General features: G+C 32.2%; 1 protein-coding gene across 6 annotated transcripts in view; it reads right to left on the bottom strand.

Annotated features, from left to right (window-relative positions):
• Dpr12 (defective proboscis extension response 12) overlaps positions 1-25,022 on the bottom strand; it is a 253,352-nt gene that overhangs the window by 162,358 nt on the left and 65,972 nt on the right. For 3 of the 6 annotated variants that reach the window (XR_012047088.1, XR_012047089.1, XM_072896335.1), the window contains exon 1: positions 19,142-19,469. The exons of the other annotated variants lie outside the window; for them this stretch is intronic. Coding sequence is in view for 1 of the 3 variants with exons in the window: in XM_072896335.1 (XP_072752436.1) it covers positions 19,142-19,146 (5 nt within the window). In the remaining 2 variants the exon portion in view is untranslated. Of the gene's footprint in view, positions 1-19,141; positions 19,470-25,022 lie in introns of those variants that run through there. 6 annotated transcript variants of the gene reach the window in all.

Here is a 25,022-nt window from a genome sequence, read left to right as displayed (position 1 = left end):
TGCTTCTAGTTAATGGGCAGGGGCTGCACTGTCAGCGACCAGTAATGTAAAAATAGTGGACACGTATTATCATCAGACCGTACGTCATCGATTGCGTCCTTTTTTCACTCCATTTTCGCGCACGCGCACCAATCTCTTAAGAATAATTAACGAGATCAACCAATGCATTTATGATATGTACAGTATAATTCCTACATGCAATATCTGCAATTATATTGAACCGTTTGATATTCCATTCAATAAACTATTACAACAAATAATTACATAAAGACCATGCGCGATGAGTTTGTACAACAATTGTAACGTCAGAATTAAATTATAGTAATATATCGCAGTTCATAGAATAATTGTTACTAATATTGATGCTTTTACGAAATGATACATGTTAAATATGATTCGGAAAATATTTCAATATTATTGTAACGATATTTACATAAACAGATATGCATATTTTTAATGAAATAATTATCGAGTAATTATCTAAAACTGTGTAATCATATTACACTAATAAAGTATACAATTATCGAATTATATCTAAAGTGTTAAAATATTGAATTACGATTTTAAACACATGAAAATACGATAGCAATCAGAATATATAATATATCGAGTTCTCATGATGTGTACTTTTTTTACACATTCTTTTATACAAGCCATTATTCTTTGTAACCCAAGAAAATGAAAGAAGCTGGAATATATGTATAAATTCAGCAAATAGTTGACAAAGCAAGACTAATTAACGCGACGCCGACAGTAGCGTATATGATGTCATGTATACAGACAATTTCTCAAAGCATATGAGCAAAATAACTACTTAACGATCTAGTCGCCTGCCTATGAGGCCAAGCATGATGGAAAAGTTAGGTACCTCAGTGAAAACGAGGCGCTTCTATCGTAAAGCCGCCTTAACAAATGCCACGTACAAAACTTTTCCTCCCTCATTGCGAGCTTCGTGTACACGGCCATTTTCCGAGAGAGGAAACTTCATGTTATCTTGACTTCGCTGCTGACCCCGATACACACTGCCTGCATGGCCAGAATCGGCGCCCGCGTCGTAAAGAATACAATTAAACTTGTAAAATTTGCTTTAAAACAATTTAACGAGCGCTCGTAACATTAAACATTGAAACCAACGTTTTCCTACCCACCTGTGACTTGAAACTCTGATTTTATCAGGAGGAGTAGATTCCAATCAATGACGATAGAGAAAAAGTTATCGAGCACGAGTTGTTGAAAATCTATTTTACGTTTCTTTTATCGCAAACGGTTAGGTTAATTTTTTGAACTTGAATTATGTTCCACATATTATAATCTGTATTTTTTTACATATTTAATCCATGCGTTTTACTAAAAGAAACATATACATATGTATGTGAAAGATATAGATAAAGATACAACTTTTTGCTTTTTTTCTATTTATAAATGAATTTATGTAATTTGTTGACTTAACAATTTTATTTGTATTGGATACTAACAGCAATAACGTTCAATCTAGAATATATTGTTCAATAAAAAAAGGAGATAAAAGAATCAGTGAGTGAATAGCTATATTATATAATAATATTTTTGTAAAATTGCCACGATATAAAACTGAAAAAGATTATCAACGTGAGTACAAAAACGTACATTAATTTTGCATCACGTGTTGAAAAGGCGCGGCAATATCTACAAAAACCTTTATTTATAAAAATATAGAAATTAATAATAATTTATGCGGATTCTGATAAATTGTGTGGATATCCCCACAACATATGTGCACATTACAAACCCTACCTGACTAAATTAATTAAAGCTTTTAATAAGTAACAGAATCTCGCGCGCCACTAACACACAAATATACACAATTACACAACATATACGTTTCTCATGCAAAATACATAGTTGCTATGATTATGAGATCGTGTGGACTCCGGATATTGACGATGAGCGCATTGCCGGAGCGCATCGCGGTGATTGATATCGCAAACATTTGCCAGCATTCTTCAGCAGTTACGCCGTGGCGGCTTGCTCGGTCAAAATGTGTCGGATTAATCTTGCCCCGTAAGATTAATGGGTATTTAACATTTAGCCAGTTCCCTGTGAATTTCCATGGCGCCGGTGATATATTCTACTTTACGTTAGCGGCATTTGTGTGTGTGTGTGTGTGTGTGTGTAAAACCCTTCTCCCTCTCAACCACCGTCAAACTTTTTTAACGAGGCGCGCGCCAGCCAGGATGGCGGCGAGTTTAGCGGAAGTTGTCCTTAAGCAGGTCGTGACGCGAACGAAATTTGCAAGCTCGACAGCGGATGAAAACTGCGGCATCAATTACCCGTTGTTGAAAATGTCCACGACGCGGAACGAAATTTCGCGGACAGCGAACAGGCAGCGTCGGGACGCCCTGCGGTATCAATTACGCACCGTTAAAACTGTCACACGGTGACGAGTGACCGGGTAATTGAAAAGTTTGTCCCTTAAAACGCTAAAGCGCGACCTGGCGCGGTGAAATATCGTGGCCGAGCCAGTTTGAATCACGTTTGCATCTGCGATTCGTCAAAATGTTAACGCACCCGTGCGCATTTCGTTGCCGATAAAAACATGATTAAAAGCCGGCTCCCATCCCGCGTCACGTCGGCCAACTTTATTCAGATTACAACCGATTGTGTTGCGGAATGAAATATATTGAAAAAGAGCAGGATGACATCCCGGTTAATATCGCAACTATGAATTAGCAATTAAATCGCGCACAATAAACAGCTATGTTACGTTAATAAAAAGAGTTATTCGTTTCTTTCAGAATAATACGCTACAGCGTAGTAAAATTCGCGAATAAAATTAATACGCGGTATTTTAATGACATTTCATCAAGAATATAAATGCACAAGTAATTGTTTGGTTATTAAAAAGAAATTAATTCCTTTGTCTAAATAAAAATATTAGTTTTATTACACATTTATTTCTTAGATATAAGAAGAAATATGTATTCACAAATTTTCTAATTCTTTCAAGGTTCTACAATAAATATATTATTCAAAATTACTCATTAGATTTATTCTTTTATGTAAATACATCAATCGTGAACAGCGTGAACAGCGAAATTTTAGGACAAGCGACCAATCGGTAAAAATGAATAATTTTAGCATCTATTGTGACAAACGGCTAATAAAAAATATACATGAAGAAGTACAAGATGTAACGAGACAACGGTTGAGAAATTTTAATGGTAGAGATAAAACACACCGCGCCGCGAAATAGATAATAATCGCCAAGCGCATACAACACATCGGGTCGCCGTAAAGTGCAATGAACTCGCAATCAGATTGCTAATGACAAAAAGTCCGACAGTGCGAAATTCTCGCTGCCTGTCGTTGCGCTGCATATATTTCACGTCCGAGAGCCGCGTTTATTGCTAACCCCGGGGGTTTATCGACGCGATTTTCCGCGCACGGTTACTGCGCGCAGGCGAATATCGCTTCGCACGATGTTCCGCTCGTGAGATGGGCAAACGGGCAGATTACGACGTTGAATCAACGATACGCGAGACAAGCGCATATTCGACTGTCAAATGGAAAAATAATGTGCTACAATTTTCCGTTACATTTTTAATTATGTATCATCAATTTAATTATGTATTTTCTCTCGTGATGATCATAATGTTGAGTGTTAAATCTGTGAATATTTTAATGGTAATTAAATAAAATGTATTTTAGTAAATTAAATTAACGTATTTTAATATCGACAATTTAATATATACGTATTCTCAAAGTTTATTGTGATATAATATTCTGTGCTCACAATTTTATTGACATAACTAAGAAACTTCTGCAAAAAAAGTTGATATTTTTTAATAAACTTATAATACAAAATTTATATGCGGATATTTTATATTAATAATTAACGAAAAAAGATGTATATACATTTTTTTATAAATAAAAAACCAATTTATTTTAAAAAAATCTGTACCGATTGAAATACTCTATGTACAATTTTGATAAAAAAAAATGGATCTCTATTTCTCATTTTGGAAAGTGTCACTTTCTAAAAAGCATTTCAATACACGTAAATCTCATATTTATCACTAAAACGCCTGATGCAGTTTATCGACGCGATTTCGTGCCGTGCTTCCAATGACGCGCGCATCGCCCTCTGTGGTTTTAGCTAGCTGAGATTGGGAGGGGATGGGATAGATAGATTAGGAGGTTAAATTAGTTCAATCAGGAGACCCGCCTGCGCAACGATGTGTAATTATGCGCCGGTACAATCACGCGTTTGCAGATTCCATGCACATGTCCTCTTAGATCACTGATGTCGAAAAGCAATTGCAGCAAACCACAACTATAAGCGAAGCGAAATATGCGTAACCTATTTTTATCACAAAATAAGAATAGTTCAAATCAAATAATTGTTGAATAAATTGCATATATTTGTGTGTACGTATACTGATCTACACCAATATGCAATTTGATAGTATACGAAAATGGAGATGAATGAATAATAAAATATCAATATATCATTTTTCACCTATTTTCTGTTATTAAATTATATATTTTCTTTTACATGCAGAATATTTTCATAATATATACTAAGTGATTATTCGCTTTTTAAAGAAAGTCGCGGTCTATTCTTACCAACTTTAAAATTTCATGAAGAAAAACTTTCAGACATATTATCGAAAATATTCATAAATCAAACTTTTTCGAAAAATTAGTCGATGAACTCGTTTACTATTTGCTATTAACCTACTTCGCCGAGTTCATCGACACGATTTCCAATAGATTATCGACGTGTGTGCTTCTTCTCACGGTACTCTACCAACGAGATAGACAGACAGTGTTGGAGACGCAGCCGTATTAAGGAATCGATAAGAAGTTTCAGCATGTCTGAAGCTTCAAGATCCTGCTAACATTTATCTCGTATAATACCTAAGATTTTTTGCTTGAAAAACTCGCGATAAATATTAAAGCGTTCTCTGTGAAAACCGATTTCAAAAAGAAGTATTTAACTTAATCTGTATAGATCTAGAATCTAGAAGATAGAAATTCTTTGCTCGAATATATTTTATACTTTCTACAATCATTCGCAATTCATGTTAAATATCTATGATATTATATATTGTGCTGTGACTTTATAACTATATTTTTCATATAGTTAACATCTTTCATTAAAATAATATTTTACTATTGCTCTAATTATTATTATTGTGTTACTGCAAACACATTTTGCAAGTGATTAATTTCATCTATTAATGTGAAAAATAAACTCTAAGTAAATAATCATCCACCATTCCAAATGCATTATTAGTCGACAAATTTCAAATATTTTTATACATATACTCAACTCGTTTTCACATATGCGCAATCTCATCGATGAGTTATTCAATACTATATTTTCTGGAGTAATGTATGAAATTACTGTTGTTTAATACGCGCGTTGATAATATCGAAATACAAACATATAATAAATACAAATAAATATAATAAAATTAAATTAATTTTAATAACCTAAATAAATAATAGAAAGATTATCTATATTAAACTGAATATATAAGTATATGCTTCAGACATTATCATTAATTTTTTGTTTGTATAATTATTGTTAATCAAAGTAATGAGATTGCTCAATAAATGTATATAAATATAAATATACACAATAATCTGATGTATAGACACTCTTAATACATACATACATGTTATCAATGTATGTAACTATTGTTAGTTTTAACCTGGTTGTAGATTATATCAACAAATTCTGCTTACATATCCAATAATGCCAGTAATTTCTTTGATATGGCAAACCTTGACACGAAAAACATATGGAAACGCGTACGTCCCATCGGCACATTAAATTTGGGATTTCAAGATTTTAAAATAACCAAAACAATGAGGAACGACGTTATAAGACTTGGTAAACGTTTATTTTACGTACAATGTGATCCCTAGGTACTTTATTGCCCGAAACCGGTTGCCACGCTATAATGCACATCTCTGTATCCTAGCTAGCGTTCGCTAACAGCTCCGGCGAGCGTAAATGTTTGCCGAGTGTGTTGTGCTTTATGAACATGGATTTCACCGTTGCATTGTAACGAATTCGAGCTCGTACTCGAGCGTCGCGTACACATATGTGTTTGTGCAGACGTGATGCGATCGCTATTACCGAGACATTATCATCCTAAATGGGGTACACTCGAATTTAATTCGCGACGAGCAATCGCGAAATTGCAGTAATCAAAATTTCGTTGCTCTGTGCCGTATAGACGTAGACGTGCGCGACATAATTGCCAGAAACTGAGATCTGGTAATAGATATGCCAATTCGCTCATCTATAATTGCGATGATGCAGAACGCTCTTGGTTTATAACTTATCGATCGCGCAATATGCGTAATGCGCTATAGCAAAATAATCAAACGTTGTTTACGAGTATTAATATGCTGTTAAATAAAGCATTGTCATGAAAAGGTTTCGATTTATTTATATTTATGTATCACTTAAAGTATTGATCTTTCATACTTGATTTTCTCTTCGTTAAAATATTTTTAATATTCATTCAAAAATAATGATTTAGTTGAAATATTTTATATAAGTATCACTTTATAGTATAAAGATAAACATTATTTATTATGCCTCTACAAATGTAATATACTTTTGAAAATATAAAAAAAATTCAAAAATAATGATTTAGTTGAAATATTTTATATAAGTGTCACTTTATAGTATAAAGATAAACATTATTTATTATGCCTCTACAAATGTAATATACTTTTGAAAATATAACAAAAATAAAAAAAGTAATCTTGAAGAGAAACATCTTGAAAATAAATGTGTTTCTTCAATTTTGCAGATTGAAGGATTCTGAGAGAGGAAGAAAGAGAGACGGGCATTATTATAAGTTCAAGTACTTTTATAATATTTAAACTTTATAACGTATATATTAATGAATATTATTACTAATATCTGTTATTTTATTAATTGGACAAAAGCAGCAATAACTTTTTGTTCTTAATATCCTTTTTCATGTTCTTTTGTAATAATTAATGCAAAATTTAATAAAAATTAATTAATTCGCAGATAGTAATATATAATAGAAGAAAATATGTAATTTTTGCGATAAAAATAATTAACTGCGAAATATATTTATTAGCACATGAGCATAAGAATTTTCATTAAATATAATCTCTACGAATAATTAAGTATACTCTAACGTGATAGGTAAATCGCGAATAATCTTATTTGTCTATTTTAATCCAGCCGTAGAGTTTCATAAACGATGGGTAAACATCGATCGCGAGACTTCATCTACCGTGTGTCGTCCTAGATCCGCGAAACAACACGTGGCACGACATGTCTCTGTTCAAGTATTCGCGTTATTCGACGCTTTGTTGATGCCATTTGTTCCGGACAGTGCACAGTCCCGGTTTTATCGGCGACGAGCTACACCTGCCTCCGATATGTATCTCGCCGGTGCAATTTGCGCTGACCGCACGCTGATAAGACATTGCTCGAAACTGCTTTCGCGGATCTAATATGTACATAAATTGCTCCAGAACATAATACGTATATATAAACGAGATGTATTCTAAAATCTGTTAAAATAAGAATATCACATTAACATACATGTATGTTAATGTATATATCTGATCCTCGCTAAAAAGAACTAGGCAAAATTACTCGATAATAAAAAATAAAAATAAAATAAATCATAAATAAAACAAAATAGATAAATTATCGGCGAAATTACAAACAATATTTATAAATTAAAAGATACAACAAATTTAACAAAAGAATACTAGACTGTAATATCTTTCTAATTATGATAAAAATATGCGTTATAATTTACACAACCAATATTATCATAACAAATAATATAATTAACAAACGTATGTAAAAATAAAAATACATTCTTTTAATTTGCTTTGTATGTATCTTATTCTTATTTGTTTCTAAAGTACGCTGTTAACGTTTACAAATTAATCTCGAGATCACTTTATACATGTGGCAGCGGTACGAAGCTCGTAACGGATTTACGGAGCAGCCCACCTTTCTCTTCCACCAGAGAGGAGATAGATATGGGAATGGGCGTAGAAGGACGCAAGAGGTGAAGAAAAGGAATGAGAATCTCGGGGTAATGGCGGCATAGAAATCAGTGGCAGAAATGACTCGGCTTATTTCTCCGGAGGATATACACCGCCAATATACATTGTCAGTGAGAGAGGTTGGAGAAACGACGAGTATTCGAGCAAAAGCGACGAAGACGAGGAAGGCGTTGGCTGCTACCGAAAACAAATTGAGAAGCTTTAAAAATTTTACAGTCTCAGCCCTGTCTTCCATCGCATTCGTTGGTGCTTTTTTCCCATTTTTCTTTAGCGTACCCATGCCTTTGTCACTCTGTATCGCTTGCGCTCTTTCTTTCTCCTTCTTAAAGAAAGAGAGAGAGAGAGAGAGAGAGAGAGAGCTATATTCTATTTGTCTTCGTTGCTATCTCATTTATTTCATAATAATGCCCCTCAGGCAATTAGTTGCGTGGCCTAATTCAACGCTTTTGCTTCTAAATGTATCGTGTGACCATATTTTATTCCGATAAATAGCTCTCCGGGATTTTGCCTGTTTCTTCTGTTCCTATTATACTTCGTTTGTCGTGCGATCTAATAACACTCACATCCACTCCACTCTCTGTATTATCGCTCCTGATTGATATTAATACTTTGAATAATTAATCGTTCAAGTTTGCCTCGTCTCAAGCCGCCAATATTGTTTTCTTCCCATGACAATGGCCGGATATGATAAATAGTTCGAGAACTAATTACATTTTCAATTTATAACAGATAGATCTAATTTTCGAATCATTTTTTTTTCTCTTCAGTGTGATATCTCAATTTTTTTCATGTTATGGTTGCTAGTAATGTTTCAAATATTTTGTGATTGCTGCCACAATATTTCCATGTTGTTGACATAAAAGTAAAAATATAAAGTTAACAAAGCATCACCTAATATCAATATATTTCTTTTATTATACGCTCTTTGTGTCAAAGATATTATTTTCCAATGTAAAAAGAAAAAAGCATTATATATTTAACTAATCTCTTTTCCGCTTTCAACTCTTTTACTTCGATAACGATAAAACTGATTTAGATTTCTTTGCTAGTAATCCTTAGACTATTTCAAAAAGCCTCTTAACTCGTTGTAATTCAATCCTTTGGAAAATAATAAATAGCTCGATTTTCTCGAAATTTTTCGCAAGAATTCGATTTGTTATTTTCTCTACGTTACCTTCAGATGCATCGCATCGCAGGCGTCGACACTCGTTGAAATGATTCAGCAGTTTACCGTATTGTACATCGAGAAGATATCGAGATTTCTTTCAGGCTTCTGGTGATATTATTTTTACGCAATTTCAATTGTTGCTTGTGTTGGTTTATGTACAGAAAAAGCGAAATTGAATCAAAGTTGTGAGATATTAAAACCGGTTATATTAAAACACAATTATAAAGAGATTAAAACAAAATTAGAGAGATTAATTAAATCAAAAATGTCATCCGATTAAACTTTCTAGACTTAATAGATTTGCTTGATTTTTGCGGTCCATTCGCCAAGTAGCTTTTGAAAATTTCAATCTCTATTATTACGGTAGGCTCGATCGCCCGCTTCATGTCCGAACGAAATTTAATGCTTCATTCGTTCATTCGGCGACGATTGGTTGTTCCAATTGAGTTCCCGGATTTTATGTCGAACTGTAACGACCACTGTATTAAATGCGCTCGAACATTTTTAAAGAAGATAGACGAACGTTTAAACGTTTAATTCTGTAAATTTTACAAATAATTATATAGCACTTAATAAAATGTTATAGAAATAAAATAGTATTTTGTAGATATGTATTAAGCCTTAAGATTTGCAATAACCCTTAGAATATCTTATATTTCCAATAAGCCTTAATATTCTTAATATAATTATAAAATAAATATTTTTTGTATTATATCTAAATTTTTGGCATTATATATTTTATCATAATCGATAGCCAAAGATATATATATATATACACAATATATGCTGCATAAAATATGTGTAGATAACAGAAAATACCGAGCTATTCACTGAACATACATATCACATAGTGGCAAATTTAAGAAAACCTTTTATGTTATTCAGAAAAAGTGATTGTTAATTTCCTATCTTTAAAGAATTGGAAAGATAAATCGTAAAAAAACATCATAACTAAATTTCCACACACAAGAATGAGAATAGTTTTAACGCTTTATAGTATAGACTATACGTGGTAAACTTTCTTTTTACCAACTTCTACAATTTATTGATATTACGAAAAAGAATGAGCATGTATGTATATAGGAGTATTTGGCGATCAGCCAGAACCGAGGAACTAAGGGAGATCGGCGGTGGTGGATTAGAACTCCGGCTACAATGAATGTTTAAACATTCTTCCAAATACCTTCTAGTGGTGCATTAATCGGCTAAAATTGCGCTTGAATTAACACATGAAAGTTCGCAACATTAAACACGCGAAACGCGAATTGTTTAAGCTAACAAGATAACTTTAATTCATTTCCTTTTATTTGTAGGTTCTTTGATTAATATGTATTATATTAGTTTTCGGAAAAAAATTAAAACGTTTATAGAGTTTTTGAATGATAAGAAATTAAAAATATAAGATTTGGAACAGAATTAAGTTTTAGAAAGATAATTAAAGATTTAGAATTAAATTTTAAAGTTAATCAAATGAACATCACTATATAAATTTATAAATGTTATAATCACGATAATATGGCTGAAAATGTAATTACATTTAATTAGATAACGTTCGTGTAACATACGCAAGAAATAAATCACTTTTCTGCAAATTTCTGCAAAAATAGATAACAAAATCTTATGACCCATTTAATTTTAATTAAAATGTTGACAGAATTTAAATTTAAATGAAAATTTAAAAAAAAATAGAATTAATTATTAAATAAAAATGATCGTATTTTGAAATAAAAAACTTTGTAAAGAATTTAGCACCAAAAATTTGTAAAAAACAATGTCATTTATGTGTGTATGTGCCTCTCTGTGTTTGAATTCAAGTTTTATTTAAAAAAATTATTTCGAATTAAGGAATTATTTCATATATTGTTATAAAATAAATATAATTTATATTTATTCAAAGGAAAATGTGTGCGATTTTAAAGTATTTCCAATTTGTATTTTATAATTTATTACAAATATTATGTAAGAACGTAAATGTTTAATTAAAAATGCAAATAGCAATGCGACGATATAATATGAAAATTACCTTGTATTATTGAGTTTATCTATAATTTCGTAACTTAAACGCGCGTGAATGATTTAACGCGAGATATTGATAATTTCTAGTACACCGATGAACGAAGCACCGAGTTTCTTCGCGGTGGACTCTCGACGTGCAACGGGATGCGGCAAGTATATCCACCCGAGAACAGGTCGGAGAGAATACCATAGCAGGAAGTAGAATAGGGATTACGAAGAGCTGAATATTTCATTACGGAGAGCCTGCATGGAAACTTGCGGAATGATAATACTTTATCAGGACAAACCCGCCTGCGGTTTTCCTACCCTACTATTCTGCCTCTTTCTCCTTTTCTTCCCCCCCCCCCTTTCCTTCCCCCACGGTAGGGAAGAAGGATTATTCTTACCGGAAGAGAGAGACTATTTTACGCTTTCCAGCGTGACCATTCCCGTAACTGCAATAATGAGCATGTATAATGAAAATGGCATATTTAATAAAGTCGTTTCGTTTATTCCCATACATTGTTAAAGTATAATATTTATTGGTGTTATTACTAGTGTCAAAAGTTAAATTAATCTTTTCTTAATAGTATGTAAAAATATAAATGTAAAAATATAACTGCTGACATGCTAGCTACTGATATGTGTTTCCTCGCTTTTGGAACAAACGTATTCTCACTTTTCCTTTACTATCACAAAAAACGAATATTTTAACATAATCAATATTAATTTTAACATAATCAACATTTGTAGTATCACATGTCTTATTATTAATTCATGGAAATTGAGTCTTTTTTTATGTCCTCTCTTTTATATAAATCTTATTTATAGCAAAATTATAACTTACAAAATTTAATATTCCTTAATTCACGATAAATTTTTAATTATTGAATTAAGGCATCATCTTCTTCGTGAGAATACTTTTACTGATCAAAAATTTAACTATTCTTCATTAAATAATTATGTTCGTAGGCATACATCTTTCTCCACGTAATATTATACTTTTTAATACCTTCCACCGTAAATTAGAGGACAATAATATTTACAATTATAGTAAATATTTTAACGCTAATCTGAACAATTGAATCTATCGAAACAAATTCGTAACCTGGCCAGAATTTCTCGTAGTTTTCTTGTCTTGATACAACCGCGCACGCTTCTGTGATTGTGCAAACACGAGATTTTCTCCTTCTTCGTTAGCATAGAAAATACTTGCGACCGATAGGAATGGCGCGCGCGACCGAATCTTGAATTAATGACACAATCCCGGAGGAACGATACTCGGCCGTACGCTGTATATACGCTATCTCAATATCCTTACCCGCTGCGACAGTCTAAGAGTAACAGGAAAAAGAAGAATAGAGAGAAAAAAGAATATCTCTGTGTGGAAGAAGCGTCTCTCAATGCGAGGCGGATTGTTCTCCGAGATGGAATTGCTCAACGGAGACCTTTCGCAATAACTGGTCGTGGCTCCTTTTTTGCCCGGTCAGGCGGTCGCACTCCGCTCGTTGCTTTTGATAACTTTATCCGACACGGTTCGTCGTACGTATATACCATCCTATACACCGGAGCCGTATATCGTTCTGTCACGATTTATCATTGATCCGCGTATATAGCGATACTTGAACAAGCGTACCGGCAACACGAGAGACACGTGCGCGCAGAGTGAAACGAACGGAACGAACTTTCTCTACGGGCCGCGAACTGCCGCGCGAACTTGCCGAAACCGATCGTAACTCGAAACGTTCAAATTGCTCGAAATTATTTTCCACGAACGTACGTACAATACGGCACGTAGGTGGTGTGCACGAACTGTGTGCACAAACTGAAATCAATCACGAAGACGGTATGGACGTGTCTTAATTCTTCCAAGTTAAACGCATTTGTACTCTATCTTTTTCGTACAGCATGTAATGTCCGATCGATGTTTAGATAAATCAAGAGGAAAACGTAAGAAAACAATTTAATTCTATGTGTAATATAATAATAATTTATCAACAATTTTACTATTAAAAAAATTAAATATTTAATATATGTAAAGTATTCGTATTTATTAAATCACAAGTAGAGAGATTTATTTAAGAAAATCAAGTAGAGAAACTCATAAAAATATTTTTGGCACTCGTTTATATAATTATAATCAATTCATTTATATACGCAAAGTATATAATCAATCAGTCATATATATATATATATATATATATATATATATATATACATATTCTGCTTTCGGAAACGCTCGCTTTTGAGGTTCTAATTTCCCGACCTGTTTTTCCACGGAGAGTCATTCTGCCAACGAAGTTGCACTGCCATTTCGACCACAGCCGGTACATACATTTTACAAGATGGAAGCTACTACAGGGGTAAGTGGCATTCCGTGTTTCAAATGACTCGCCGCTATACCTGGCAAAGACATACAACCCAAGTGATCCGCACCTTCATTCGTCTACGTTCAAGAGCCCGCCAATCTGCCATAGCCGTTGCGGTAGCGACGCAATCCTTTAATCCGACCCTAAGACCTTTTCTGTATTCCCGCGCGAAACCAACCTGTGGGATGTCGAAACTTCCACTTTGTCGCTGGCTTGCCGAATAATATCCCACCAACGCGTTCCGAGAGCCGCCACTTAGCGTATTTCTTGAACGCGAAACGCGAGTGAGGATCGAGCACTTCTATTCAAGTTTGCAAATCGCGGGAAATGCAAATCTGACTTCTTCAAAGCATAATGTCTAGGTATCCGTTTTGTTAAAGTTACTCGCGACAAAACGAGCATGCATTTGAAGATAAAGGTAGTATTGACTTGATCACTTAAATGATTCGCGTACAAGTAGTGATAAAAATAAAATTATTGGATTATACAGTTGCAAAAAATATTTTTGTATATTTACTTGATTCTCTCTCTCTCTTTCGCGCTTAATAAAAAATAAATCTTTACAAATATAATTAATTTAAAATAATTTTACCGAAATAATATTATTACATATAAAAAAAATTGAATCTATGCAATTTAAATTAAATGTGCGTAACTTTTTATATATATATTTAAATTTTTTAATTTATTTATTTACATAGAATCATGTGTAATGTGTGATTGCATTTCTGTATGATAGCAGATTGCGCCGATATATATATATATATATATATATATATATATATATATATATATGTGTGTGTGTGTGTGTAAATTCGATTATAATAATCGATATATAACATTTTCCATATTTATTCATATTGCAGCCGTACCCAAAAAGAGATCCTGCTGTGGGTTACAAGAAAAGAGTAACCATGCAAGAGCAATTCGCAAGTTTCAGAAGGAATGAACGCTGGCATTACGCCAGAAAAGAGATCTGATGCTGAAACTGCTCAGCTAATACTTTTTTCTTTTCATGGATTTGACCTGCTAGTAATTGGAAGATGACCTAATTGTACGTTATTCGCAATGTTCACACACGAACATTGTGACAAACGTACGAAAATAGTGACAAATAAATATTTTGTAAAATAATACATTTAAAAAAAATCTTTTGTTATTCTGACTAAAGTCATTCTAGAAATGAATTTTTATAATTTATAAAAAATGTTGTTTTAAAAAAACTAACATACATCATAATAGTAAAAATTGAAAAATCATAAGTAACATTTTTCAAAAACCGTCTGTTATTTTTACTAGCTTTTCAAGCTTTTACCAATCCGAAATAAATTTTTCTTCGATGTAATTTCAGGATACCCTATATTTATAGAAAAATATCAAATATAGAATAGTATTAAATTGTTTTCTTTTTTTATCTTGTCATGTTTATTGGCGCAATACGAGTCAAATAAAAATAGTCATATAAAATAATTTCGGCCATTTATTTTGATAGATATATTTATAATTCTCGTAATATCACGTGACAGATTTTGTTTGTCATGTTTGCAAAATATCGCGGTTGTTGTTGACACGTAAAAAAATAGTTTGAAATTTTTTTTTTTTTAATCTATCAGTAGTCTATTCTTTTTTATTTAAACCAAATTTACTAAATCTATCAACTAGTCAAATATGTTGTTCATTGTCTCTTGTCAGCAGTGTTGAAAATTATACACATACAATATTGAAGAGCCGCTTAATCGCGCGATAGCGTGATACGAAGACAAGTAACTTTTGACATAAATACGATTAAGAGCAGATGTATCATTAATATTGTCTGAGGAAAAGTTTATACATTTGAAATTTGAATTTAATTATCCATGTACATATGATATATTAATAGACACACAGTCGTTTATAAATTAGAATCTTGATTAACATTAGACATTAATTTGTCATTTTCATGACGTATGCATAAATGAAGACAAAGATAAATTAAAGACAGATATAAATAATTTTGCTGTTCAATATGTATAGTAATCAATGTAAACAAGTTATCTAAATTAAGTCTAGTAAAGTCTATGCAGACATTTTAATTAATACACATCCTTTCCATACATTACGGTATTCATAATTAAAACTAAGATACTACAAGAAAATTTTAAAACAAACTTGCCGTAGTATATAATGAAAGCATAATGTGTACTTCAAGATATTATCTTTCCTCAAACTTGTCTTAAAATAAGATAGGCATATTTACTTTCATGGAGCACACACGAGTGCTATTTTAAGATGATAGCGCAAGAACAAGTCTTACGTATAACTTTTGTTAAGTAAGCGTTTTGTCGAAATAGTGAAATGGAAATAATTATATATAAATAAATCTCTCTCAAGAAATATTTTCATAGTCATATTAAGTTTTGATTTTGTGAATAAGATTCTCAATTCCAGTTCTATATTTTATGACCTTAAAGTAATCGTAAGATAAGTTTAGTTGAATAGTTTAAAATTTAATGTTATTTTCAAAAGACTTTAAATTGCTTTCATTCAAACCTGGCTTTAAAAAGAAGATTACTTATTTTGGGCAACTCGAAAATAAGAGAGAGAGAGAGAGAGAGAGAGAGAGAGAGAGAGAGAGAGAGAGAGAGACAGAAAGAAAGATTTCAATATTTCATAAAAATATATATATATATATATATATATATATATATATCTATACATATATAAAATATCCAGGCAAGCGCTAAAAGATTCTAAAATTGAAAATGATTTAAAAAACAAGATTAGCTTCAGAAATTTCGCAGTTTTCTTTCATATCTTGATTACAAATATTGATAAAAGCAAGAAATAAAAATATTAATCATCGTTTATTCCACGAATTATAATCACGAAGTAAAAACTATACTAACAATAAGATATTCAACATCAATTTTCGGATGCGATAGACAATTTGATAAAAACCTCCAGAAAGTGAAATAAATGAATAATTTCAATTCCCTAACGTTCAATATTTTTTTCGACCTTGCAAAACCGAGCGGTTACCTGGAATAACGCACCAGTACCCGCGACGCGATAGACTACGCAATCTGTCTTCAGTCGTCTCGTGCCCTTAGGGCGCACGATACATTACCTTCCGTCATTCGATGGGTAAGGCAACCAACCCTCGCGAGAAGACGGACGTCGGGATAGGGTGAGGATGGCGCGACACGCAATTTAGCTCATCGTAAATGCACTCCCGCGGCGGCGTGCACTTTCCATTTCGCTTTCTCATACGAGTCTTCATTACCTTCCGTCGTGGTTAAACAGAGATTCTTTCGCGAAGGAAAAGAGATCGAGGAAAAGAGAGAAGCGTGTCGCCTACGGCAGCGTGTGGTGTTAACTTTCAAGTTCATGCTATGGAAAAGTCAACTGCTTAATATCTCAACCTTACCTTCGCTTTGTACTCTCTATGAAAGTCATTTTCTCAGTTCTTGCCAGAGAAAGCAACAAAGTTCTGTTTTAAAGAGCGAAAGCGCAGCAACGTTTAAAATAGACAATGTGGTAAATGTTTCAAATACAACAGTAAGGTTTAACAAACTTTTAATATTATTAATTTTTCTGTTTAAATGCAGACAACTTGGATATTTTAACTTTAAAACTTGTTATGCTTCGTAGCATTGTAGCTTAATTAATTAATGACTTAATGAATAAAACGATAAGAGAATCACGATTTGATTGAGCACTTAATCACGAAATAAAAATAATAGAACTTTTATCGCATTTTGTTTGTACTACCATTATTTACATCGTAATCTAACATCCCTCAAGGTCTATTATTTTCATTAATTCTATAGGTCGTAATATTGCCGACGATATTGTAGGCTATAATCCTGCGTCTCGGCAAAACTTCCCCAATGATATACGGAACAAAAATAGGCTATTCTTTAACTTGGAAAAGTAACATTTTTCAAACCAAACCCTCCCTCTACCAAGGAAGGTTCGAACGGGTTAGGTGCGCCAGACACGTATCCTTCCCTTCCCTTGGTCACTGCTCGAGATGATAAACGGCGTTACCCATAAAAAACCAATTTCAGGATCAGCTGCGTCTAGGACAAGTGATTACCGGATCCGGTTGCAATTCGTCGGAAAGATTTGAGAAAGAGTATGTGGGAAAGAGTGCCGCGATCTATCGACGTTCCATTATTCCCAAGAGGCATACGGACTTCGCATATATCTCCCACCCTTCCATCTCTCTCCGCTTTCGCTTCTTTTTCTTTTTTTATTACCTTTCCCTTTGCGATACGTGACCAGAGAGAAAGAAACCTCCTGCCACATCTCTAAGCTATCAAAAAGCGAAGTGACTCCGCTGAAAATCAGTCCTAGTATTTTATAAATCCTTGGATAGCTCGCTCAAGCGATCTATTATCGATTAAATTTATTCGCCACAATGAAACGCAAAAATGAAAAAATAATATATTCAATAACATCTGTCAGGGTGTCTACTCAAATCTTGTAAAAAAATTCCTTGAAAATTCCCTGCTTTTCTAGGTTTTTTTGTTCAAATTCCAAGTAAAAAGAATAGTTTCAAAATTTTTTAATACACAACTTTCTTTAAAATAAATTTTTTATTACATGTATTTTCTAATGTTTTTCATTTACACGATGGAAAACACGGAGTCTCTTAAGTTTCAATGTTAAATTTACAAACGTACTAAAAAAAATTGAATAACTTTCATGAGATAATTTTTCATTTATATAAAATTTTTATTGTTTTATCTTTAAAAGTTACAAAGAATATGTACTATTCATATTCAATATTAAGACATTAAGTATATAAACAAAAAATATATATATATATGTACTATATATTTATACGGAACAAAATGAGACGACAAATTCACGTTGTCTCACTTTATCAGCCGATGACTTTTTAAGCATTTCTTAATAGACTTTAAGCGCTTAAAAGTTTTACAATACTTATCTAAAAAGTAAAAATTATTAGAATATTAATTAAACAAATGCGTAAAAATTATTAGAATATTAATTAAACAAATTAAATTTCCAAATTAAACGCTGATTATTTTAATAATTCTATCGATTAATGAGATGTGTTAATCTGCAATTACTTTTAATTTCTAAATACAGAGAAAGAGAGAATTCTATGCGTCAAAATTATTGGAATATTTATAAAACAAATTACAAAAAGATCGCCCGAAATCCCAGACGTATAAATATCGAGATAAGACATTGATCTTATTGCAATAATTCTATCGACTTTAATGACATTTCATGTCAGTTTATAGAGAGGGTTCTATGAGTAAAAATTACAATAATAATTACCATAATTATTACAATATATTTATTAAATTGATGACTTTAAATGAGATTTCATGTTATTATTTTTTGTCGTTCTGCAATCACTTATACTTTCTGAACAAAATTCTAGATATGCGTAAAAATTATTAGAATATTTATTAAATAAATTAAATATTCAATTTCACACATATTTAAATAGAATTGCACGAAATATGCTATGCGATAACTGAGACAAAAAAATTAATTCCGCGAATAATACGTAATAAATTACCTCATACGTAATAAATGATGTTCTGATTATTCCCACAAAATCCGATCCCAAGTCTGCTCATCTTCTAATCTTTCGTTGATGCACCTTCATAAACACTTACAAACACTTTGGCCAAATTTTGCGTAACACTTCAGATTTCTATACATTTATTGATACGCGAAATCTAATGTCGATACCTTCCCGCTTACATATCGTCGCACGAAATAACAAAATTACCACAGCGTATTACACATGCAAAAAATTCGATGTGTTAATAGACTTTTTCGTGGATTAATAATAGATATGTAATGAAACGAACATCAGTCTTCAATTCAGCACTCGTTCGCGCACAATGTTAACTCCCCCCCCCCCCCCCACAATCACTCGAATAAACCGTTTCCGACGAAATTGCAATTGTTAGATCTCTCCCTTGATATTCACGGATATCCGTTGACAATCCGATACTCTCCGAAATGTTACAGAACTCGCGATGTTCGTCAGTCAAGTAAATAGTGTCAAAATACGCGCAAAAGCAACGGCGTATAAAAACATGGCGGCAGAATGACAAAGTTGCAGAATATCAAATGATTTCGAAAATTGCGAAACGCCATCAATTGCGATAATTACGTGGGGAACAAATCTGTCTCGAGACTGTCTATAGCCTGCCTATAGACTACGATTCACTCCCGATGTACGCGACATTTGTCTAAAATTGACGAAAACAATGACGCAGAACAACCGCGTCTCGGTTCGTTCCGACTCATTGTCAGTTAGGTGTCAGTTGCTCCGCAAGACACTGTGTGACTGCGACTATGTCGTGTGCCACGTGCCGCGCACATAGGAGAGTGACCTCTGTAGGTCGTATGGAGCTGGAATCTGCTTCGTATCACTGTGCGACTGTATTGCGTGTAACGATGCTTCTCCCCGCATTCTTTAATACACACATGTTTATTCTCTGTATTCTTTGCTCCGCGACGAAATAATATAATAGTAATTTTTGTCTACACGGAGGAAATATAATAATAAAAATTAAAATATATAATATTTGTAATCATGGAATATATTAACATATATACAAGAAATCACGCGCGATATTTTTATTCAATAATATAGACGAGTATTATATATGAGTATTGTTTTACAAAGGAATAGTAATTATTCAAATATTTTGATATAAACAAATAATCATTAATAAACAATAGAACAAATATATAATTTATCATTTTTATTTGCACAGAAAAGGTCATTAAAGCCTTTACACAAATAAATTTATGCACATATTGGACATATATATTTACCATTCATGTACAAAATATATAAATGTATTGATATGTGCATAAATTCATTTGTAAAGGCATTTATGATGTCTTCTGTACGCGCACAATTAATTTATTATAGACGAGCAAAGATATGAGCGTCTCGATATTTATATCTCAAATAATTGTTTAATTAATATTCTAATAATTTTTGCACACACACATAGAACTTTTTATAAAACTATCATAGAATTTCAAGCGTTTAAAATCTAATAAGAAATGCTAAAAAAATCGTCAACGAACAAACCAAGATACAGTGAACTAGACATCTCACAATCAGAAATAAAGCCAAAACTCAACAATTAATAAGTTTCTATAAAATGAGACGCCAGTTCCACGGGTGACTGTTTACGTTTACAAGATGAAAACCAAAATTATCAAAAAAAAGAATTTTCGGAAAAATTCCCTGAATCCTAATAAAGTTCCATAAGATTTCCCTGATTTTTCCAGATACAAAAAAAAATCCTTGAATATTCTCGATTTTCCATGTTTTTCCAGAGAGTAGACACCCTGACCTATGTGTAACGTCTATGTACGAATATTTGTTTGTTTTTATTTCCACAAGTCTCCCTACATTATAGAAAAAAAGAAAATTATTTTCCTTTCACCAAAAAAAAGTCGATTGTTACCTTTCCTCTATAGTTGATAAAGTTGTCACGATTCAGAATTGATCGGATCAGAAGAGACTCAAACGTGAGTTGCGAAGCAGAAAATGCTATCCTAACAAAATCATTACATTCTTGAACAGCTTGAAACGTGAGAAAATCTTGTTTCATGAGAGGTATAAAGAGAAAACATAGTTGTTACAAACAAGATCGTTCGACTTTTCAAACAGTTAAATTTCGTTTAAAAATAGGAAATATAGAGAGATAATTTATTAATTAGCGTTAAAAAAATGCATATATTTTTTTATATATGTATAATAGAATTCCAAAAAAATCAGTGAATGTATGTTATAAAGAATTTTTATATTTAAATAATGAATATTTATAATAAAAATATTATTAATATTATATATATAAAATATATTATATATATATATATATAACATTATAAAATTTATTATTATTTATTATTATATACAAAATATTATATATAAAATATATAGTATTTTATGTATAAATTAATATAGATAGAGTCCGATATTAGAAATTATGAAGTATTACAATTAAGTTATGTACTAGCAATTATTTAATATAATCACAATAATTAAATAAAATCGGCTTATTTCCTCTTATTCCGTTTTACTTTTGCCTTGAAAAGTACATAACTTGCAATTATATTGGAATAAAAAATAGGAAGATTTTTGTTCTACACTGTATTATATGTATAATAGCATTGTTAGTGTATTATTCAGCATGTTCTTTAATAATTACAGAAAATGTTTTTATACGTTTTAATAACTATGGAGCCTTTTGTGCCTTTTGTTACTTTCTCATATCATGTCATAGTACTTCACAATGCTCATGTGATGTTTTATCCATACGAGAATATACCATATAAGTATATTTCATGTCTAATATAAAAAAATTTAAATAATATATGTATAATAAAGCGTATATATAAATATATAATATTATCTACACATAAATCTATAAGCCAACTAAATATTTTGTATGTTAATAATTTGTATGTACAATGTTAAAATCTTAACGTACAAAACTTTTTTTTATAAATCGAAGGCTCTCTCTTATTGACAAATGCGTATCGCGAAAACATAGAGAAAAATATAAGAATTGAATTTAATTAGATCGATTCAAATTATGTTACCGTACATAGTCTTTAGCTCAAACACTTGTACAGGTATATTAAGCTAACTGGGCCAAATTATCAAAAGATAAAAAATAGATATGAAAATTATTTGCTAATTATTTGCTATTTTTATAACAAAAATTTTTTTTTACGCCTTGACAATTCGGTTTAAATAGCTTAATATACCTCACTTAGACTTTAATGCAAAGGGTATCTTTGATCCGACCAGGTGAACAAAATCGGAAGAGACTACGTGGAAAATCAGATAGTCTCATTGACCAAGGCCGATAGGTCATTCGCGTATCCGCTCACTGCCATTAATCCCATATATAGTACACACGATTTAGAGTGTATGCACCCGTGGGCTAGGATTGTACCTATTTACGTGACCGGATGTACGCGTCCAGCCAGAACCGTGGCCCTCTCGGTTTACGAGCAGCTCGCGCCTGTCGCTCCGTTGTTAACGCTCCGACGAACGGACATTGATACACAACTACACTGAACCGAAATAAAGAGAAAGAGAGAGAGAGAAAGAGGGAAAGAGGGAAAGAGAATCTGTATGCACATATATACAGGATTGTTTAGAAACGATAGTCGTGCGACGAAATATGACGTTGTGCAAAACGAAGCGGGGCAAACGCGCCATGTTACATTCCCCGACACGAGGGGCGACTGACGACACAAAAACGGACAGCAGGGGAATTTACAAGGGCCGAATAGTGTCCGGAGAATAGATAATGCGCAGAGATAAGACTACAGCGAGGGTGTCACCATACGTAATAAATGTTTCGACGCAAAAACGCTGTAATATCCTCTTGGTAATCTTCTCATCGCTAATTATTCGAGTATTAAATATATAATCACTAACAGTAACTAATTAATAATCAGCCGTATTATTATTAATCATTAATAATAAGGTTGATTAACCATTCACTGTTAGTAATTACATATTTAATACTAGATTTAAATTAAAGCAGGATATATGTATAAAGATTGAAGCTAAAATGATAAATAGTTGTTAAAAATAATAGATATATTATATTGAAAATATATAATATATCGTACATATATACCATATCTCATGATTATTAATAATTATAATTTCAAATGTATTATTGTTCGACATTTGCCGTATGTCAATATATTATAAGTTTGCAATAATAGGATTTTTGTTTTAAAGTAACACCTTACCAATATACACATGTAAAATAATTATTGACTGGAAGTTAGACGCAGCACTAACTAGACGCGTAATCTATAAAAGCTTTCACGTTTAACATGATTGAATAGCGCTGCATCCGCGGTAAATACACGTCAGAGATTTGTACCCGCTAAAGCTCGATTCTCGATAATGATAATAATTGTCGGCAGTCGTTTTACAAGAAGACAATGTCTGTCACGTCAACGCTCGTACTCACCAACGCCCATGTGAAAGCTGCGCAGTAAATGCAATGCGCTCGTTTCTCGCCTCGAGAGCTTTCTGCATACATATATATATATATATATATATATATACATCCGGAGCATCCGCGTCGAATACGATTGATCCGTCGAGTGGATCCGCACCGAACGGCGATAGCGAAAATTCCTCATTGACTCCCATCGAAGAACGAGTCTTGAAAACTCGGCTAAAATTGGATTCCGTCGACTTCGCGAAATCTTCGGGAAACGTATCAATTCGAAGTCGCGATCGGAATATCACGTGCAAGTCTCATTCTTGACTTTTTCTCCGCAAACTTATCAAAACTATCGATATGAGATGCGAACGGAGAAGCAGCATTATCCAATGTTGAAAACTTTATTCAGATTAAAAAATTAATCACACACACAGTATAGTTCTAAAATAGAAGTTCTATCAAAAAATCTGTACAATCTTCAGTAAGCAGCAAAATCTGTGGATCCTTCGTAAGTCTGTCCGCTAGCCAAGAAAAATACTTGCACGCTGGTACATACTGAATCCTTAGCTTGTCTTGTTAGAAATTGGTATCGATGTGTCATGTTCTATGGTAGCTTGGCATCCAAGCTTGCGGAAGGGATTTGGGACTCTTCAATTTACGGAAGTGGCGTAGCTATAATACGTCGGCCGGCTAAAAGTGGAGCAAAGCGTGACGGTGTCGGACCAATACTAGCTAAGATATGGATGGATATATGGGAAGAAGGTAGAAAGACGAGTCACCGGAATACTCGAAATCCATTCGTTTTTACGATCGAACTGTTGCCCAAAGTCTTACTGCCATCGTTGTAGAGATAAATCTCTGACGGTTTAAGAGAAAAAGAGAATATAAAATACAGATTATAAAATCATTTTCCTATAATTTTTATTTTGTTCTAACTTTGACATCTGCTTAACGAGGATTGTTTAAATTTATTTTCAAAACTCATTATGACAACAATGAATTTATTTATAATAAATTATTAATTTAGTCAAACCACAAGCTGTAAAAATCCATTTAATGTAAGACATATAACAAAACTAATTAAAGTAATTATATAAATTTTCTGAAATATGTTTCTTTTATGAAAAAATAAAACCAATTTTAACGAAAATATAATTGAATGACATAGTTTTTGCTGTATTTTTTAAAATCTTGAGTAACAAGTTATTACTCTTCTGTTCTAATTTGTCTCTAACGATTCTAATTTATTGATACTTTATCAGAATATTGTTGTTCTGAAGAGATATCCTCATACATTATGTTAATGTAATCTTATTGCATATTGTGATATATTATGTATAAGTGTATTATGTGTAATTTCATATAAGATGTTATATGAAATTATGATTGTAAAATTATATATTATAGAATATTATATATATATGTACGCGTATCACT

The sequence above is a fragment of the Anoplolepis gracilipes genome, chromosome 7, assembly GCF_047496725.1.
Source record: "Anoplolepis gracilipes chromosome 7, ASM4749672v1, whole genome shotgun sequence".
Classification (NCBI taxonomy): domain Eukaryota; kingdom Metazoa; phylum Arthropoda; class Insecta; order Hymenoptera; family Formicidae; genus Anoplolepis; species Anoplolepis gracilipes.
This window is presented reverse-complemented; position numbering and strand designations above follow the sequence as displayed.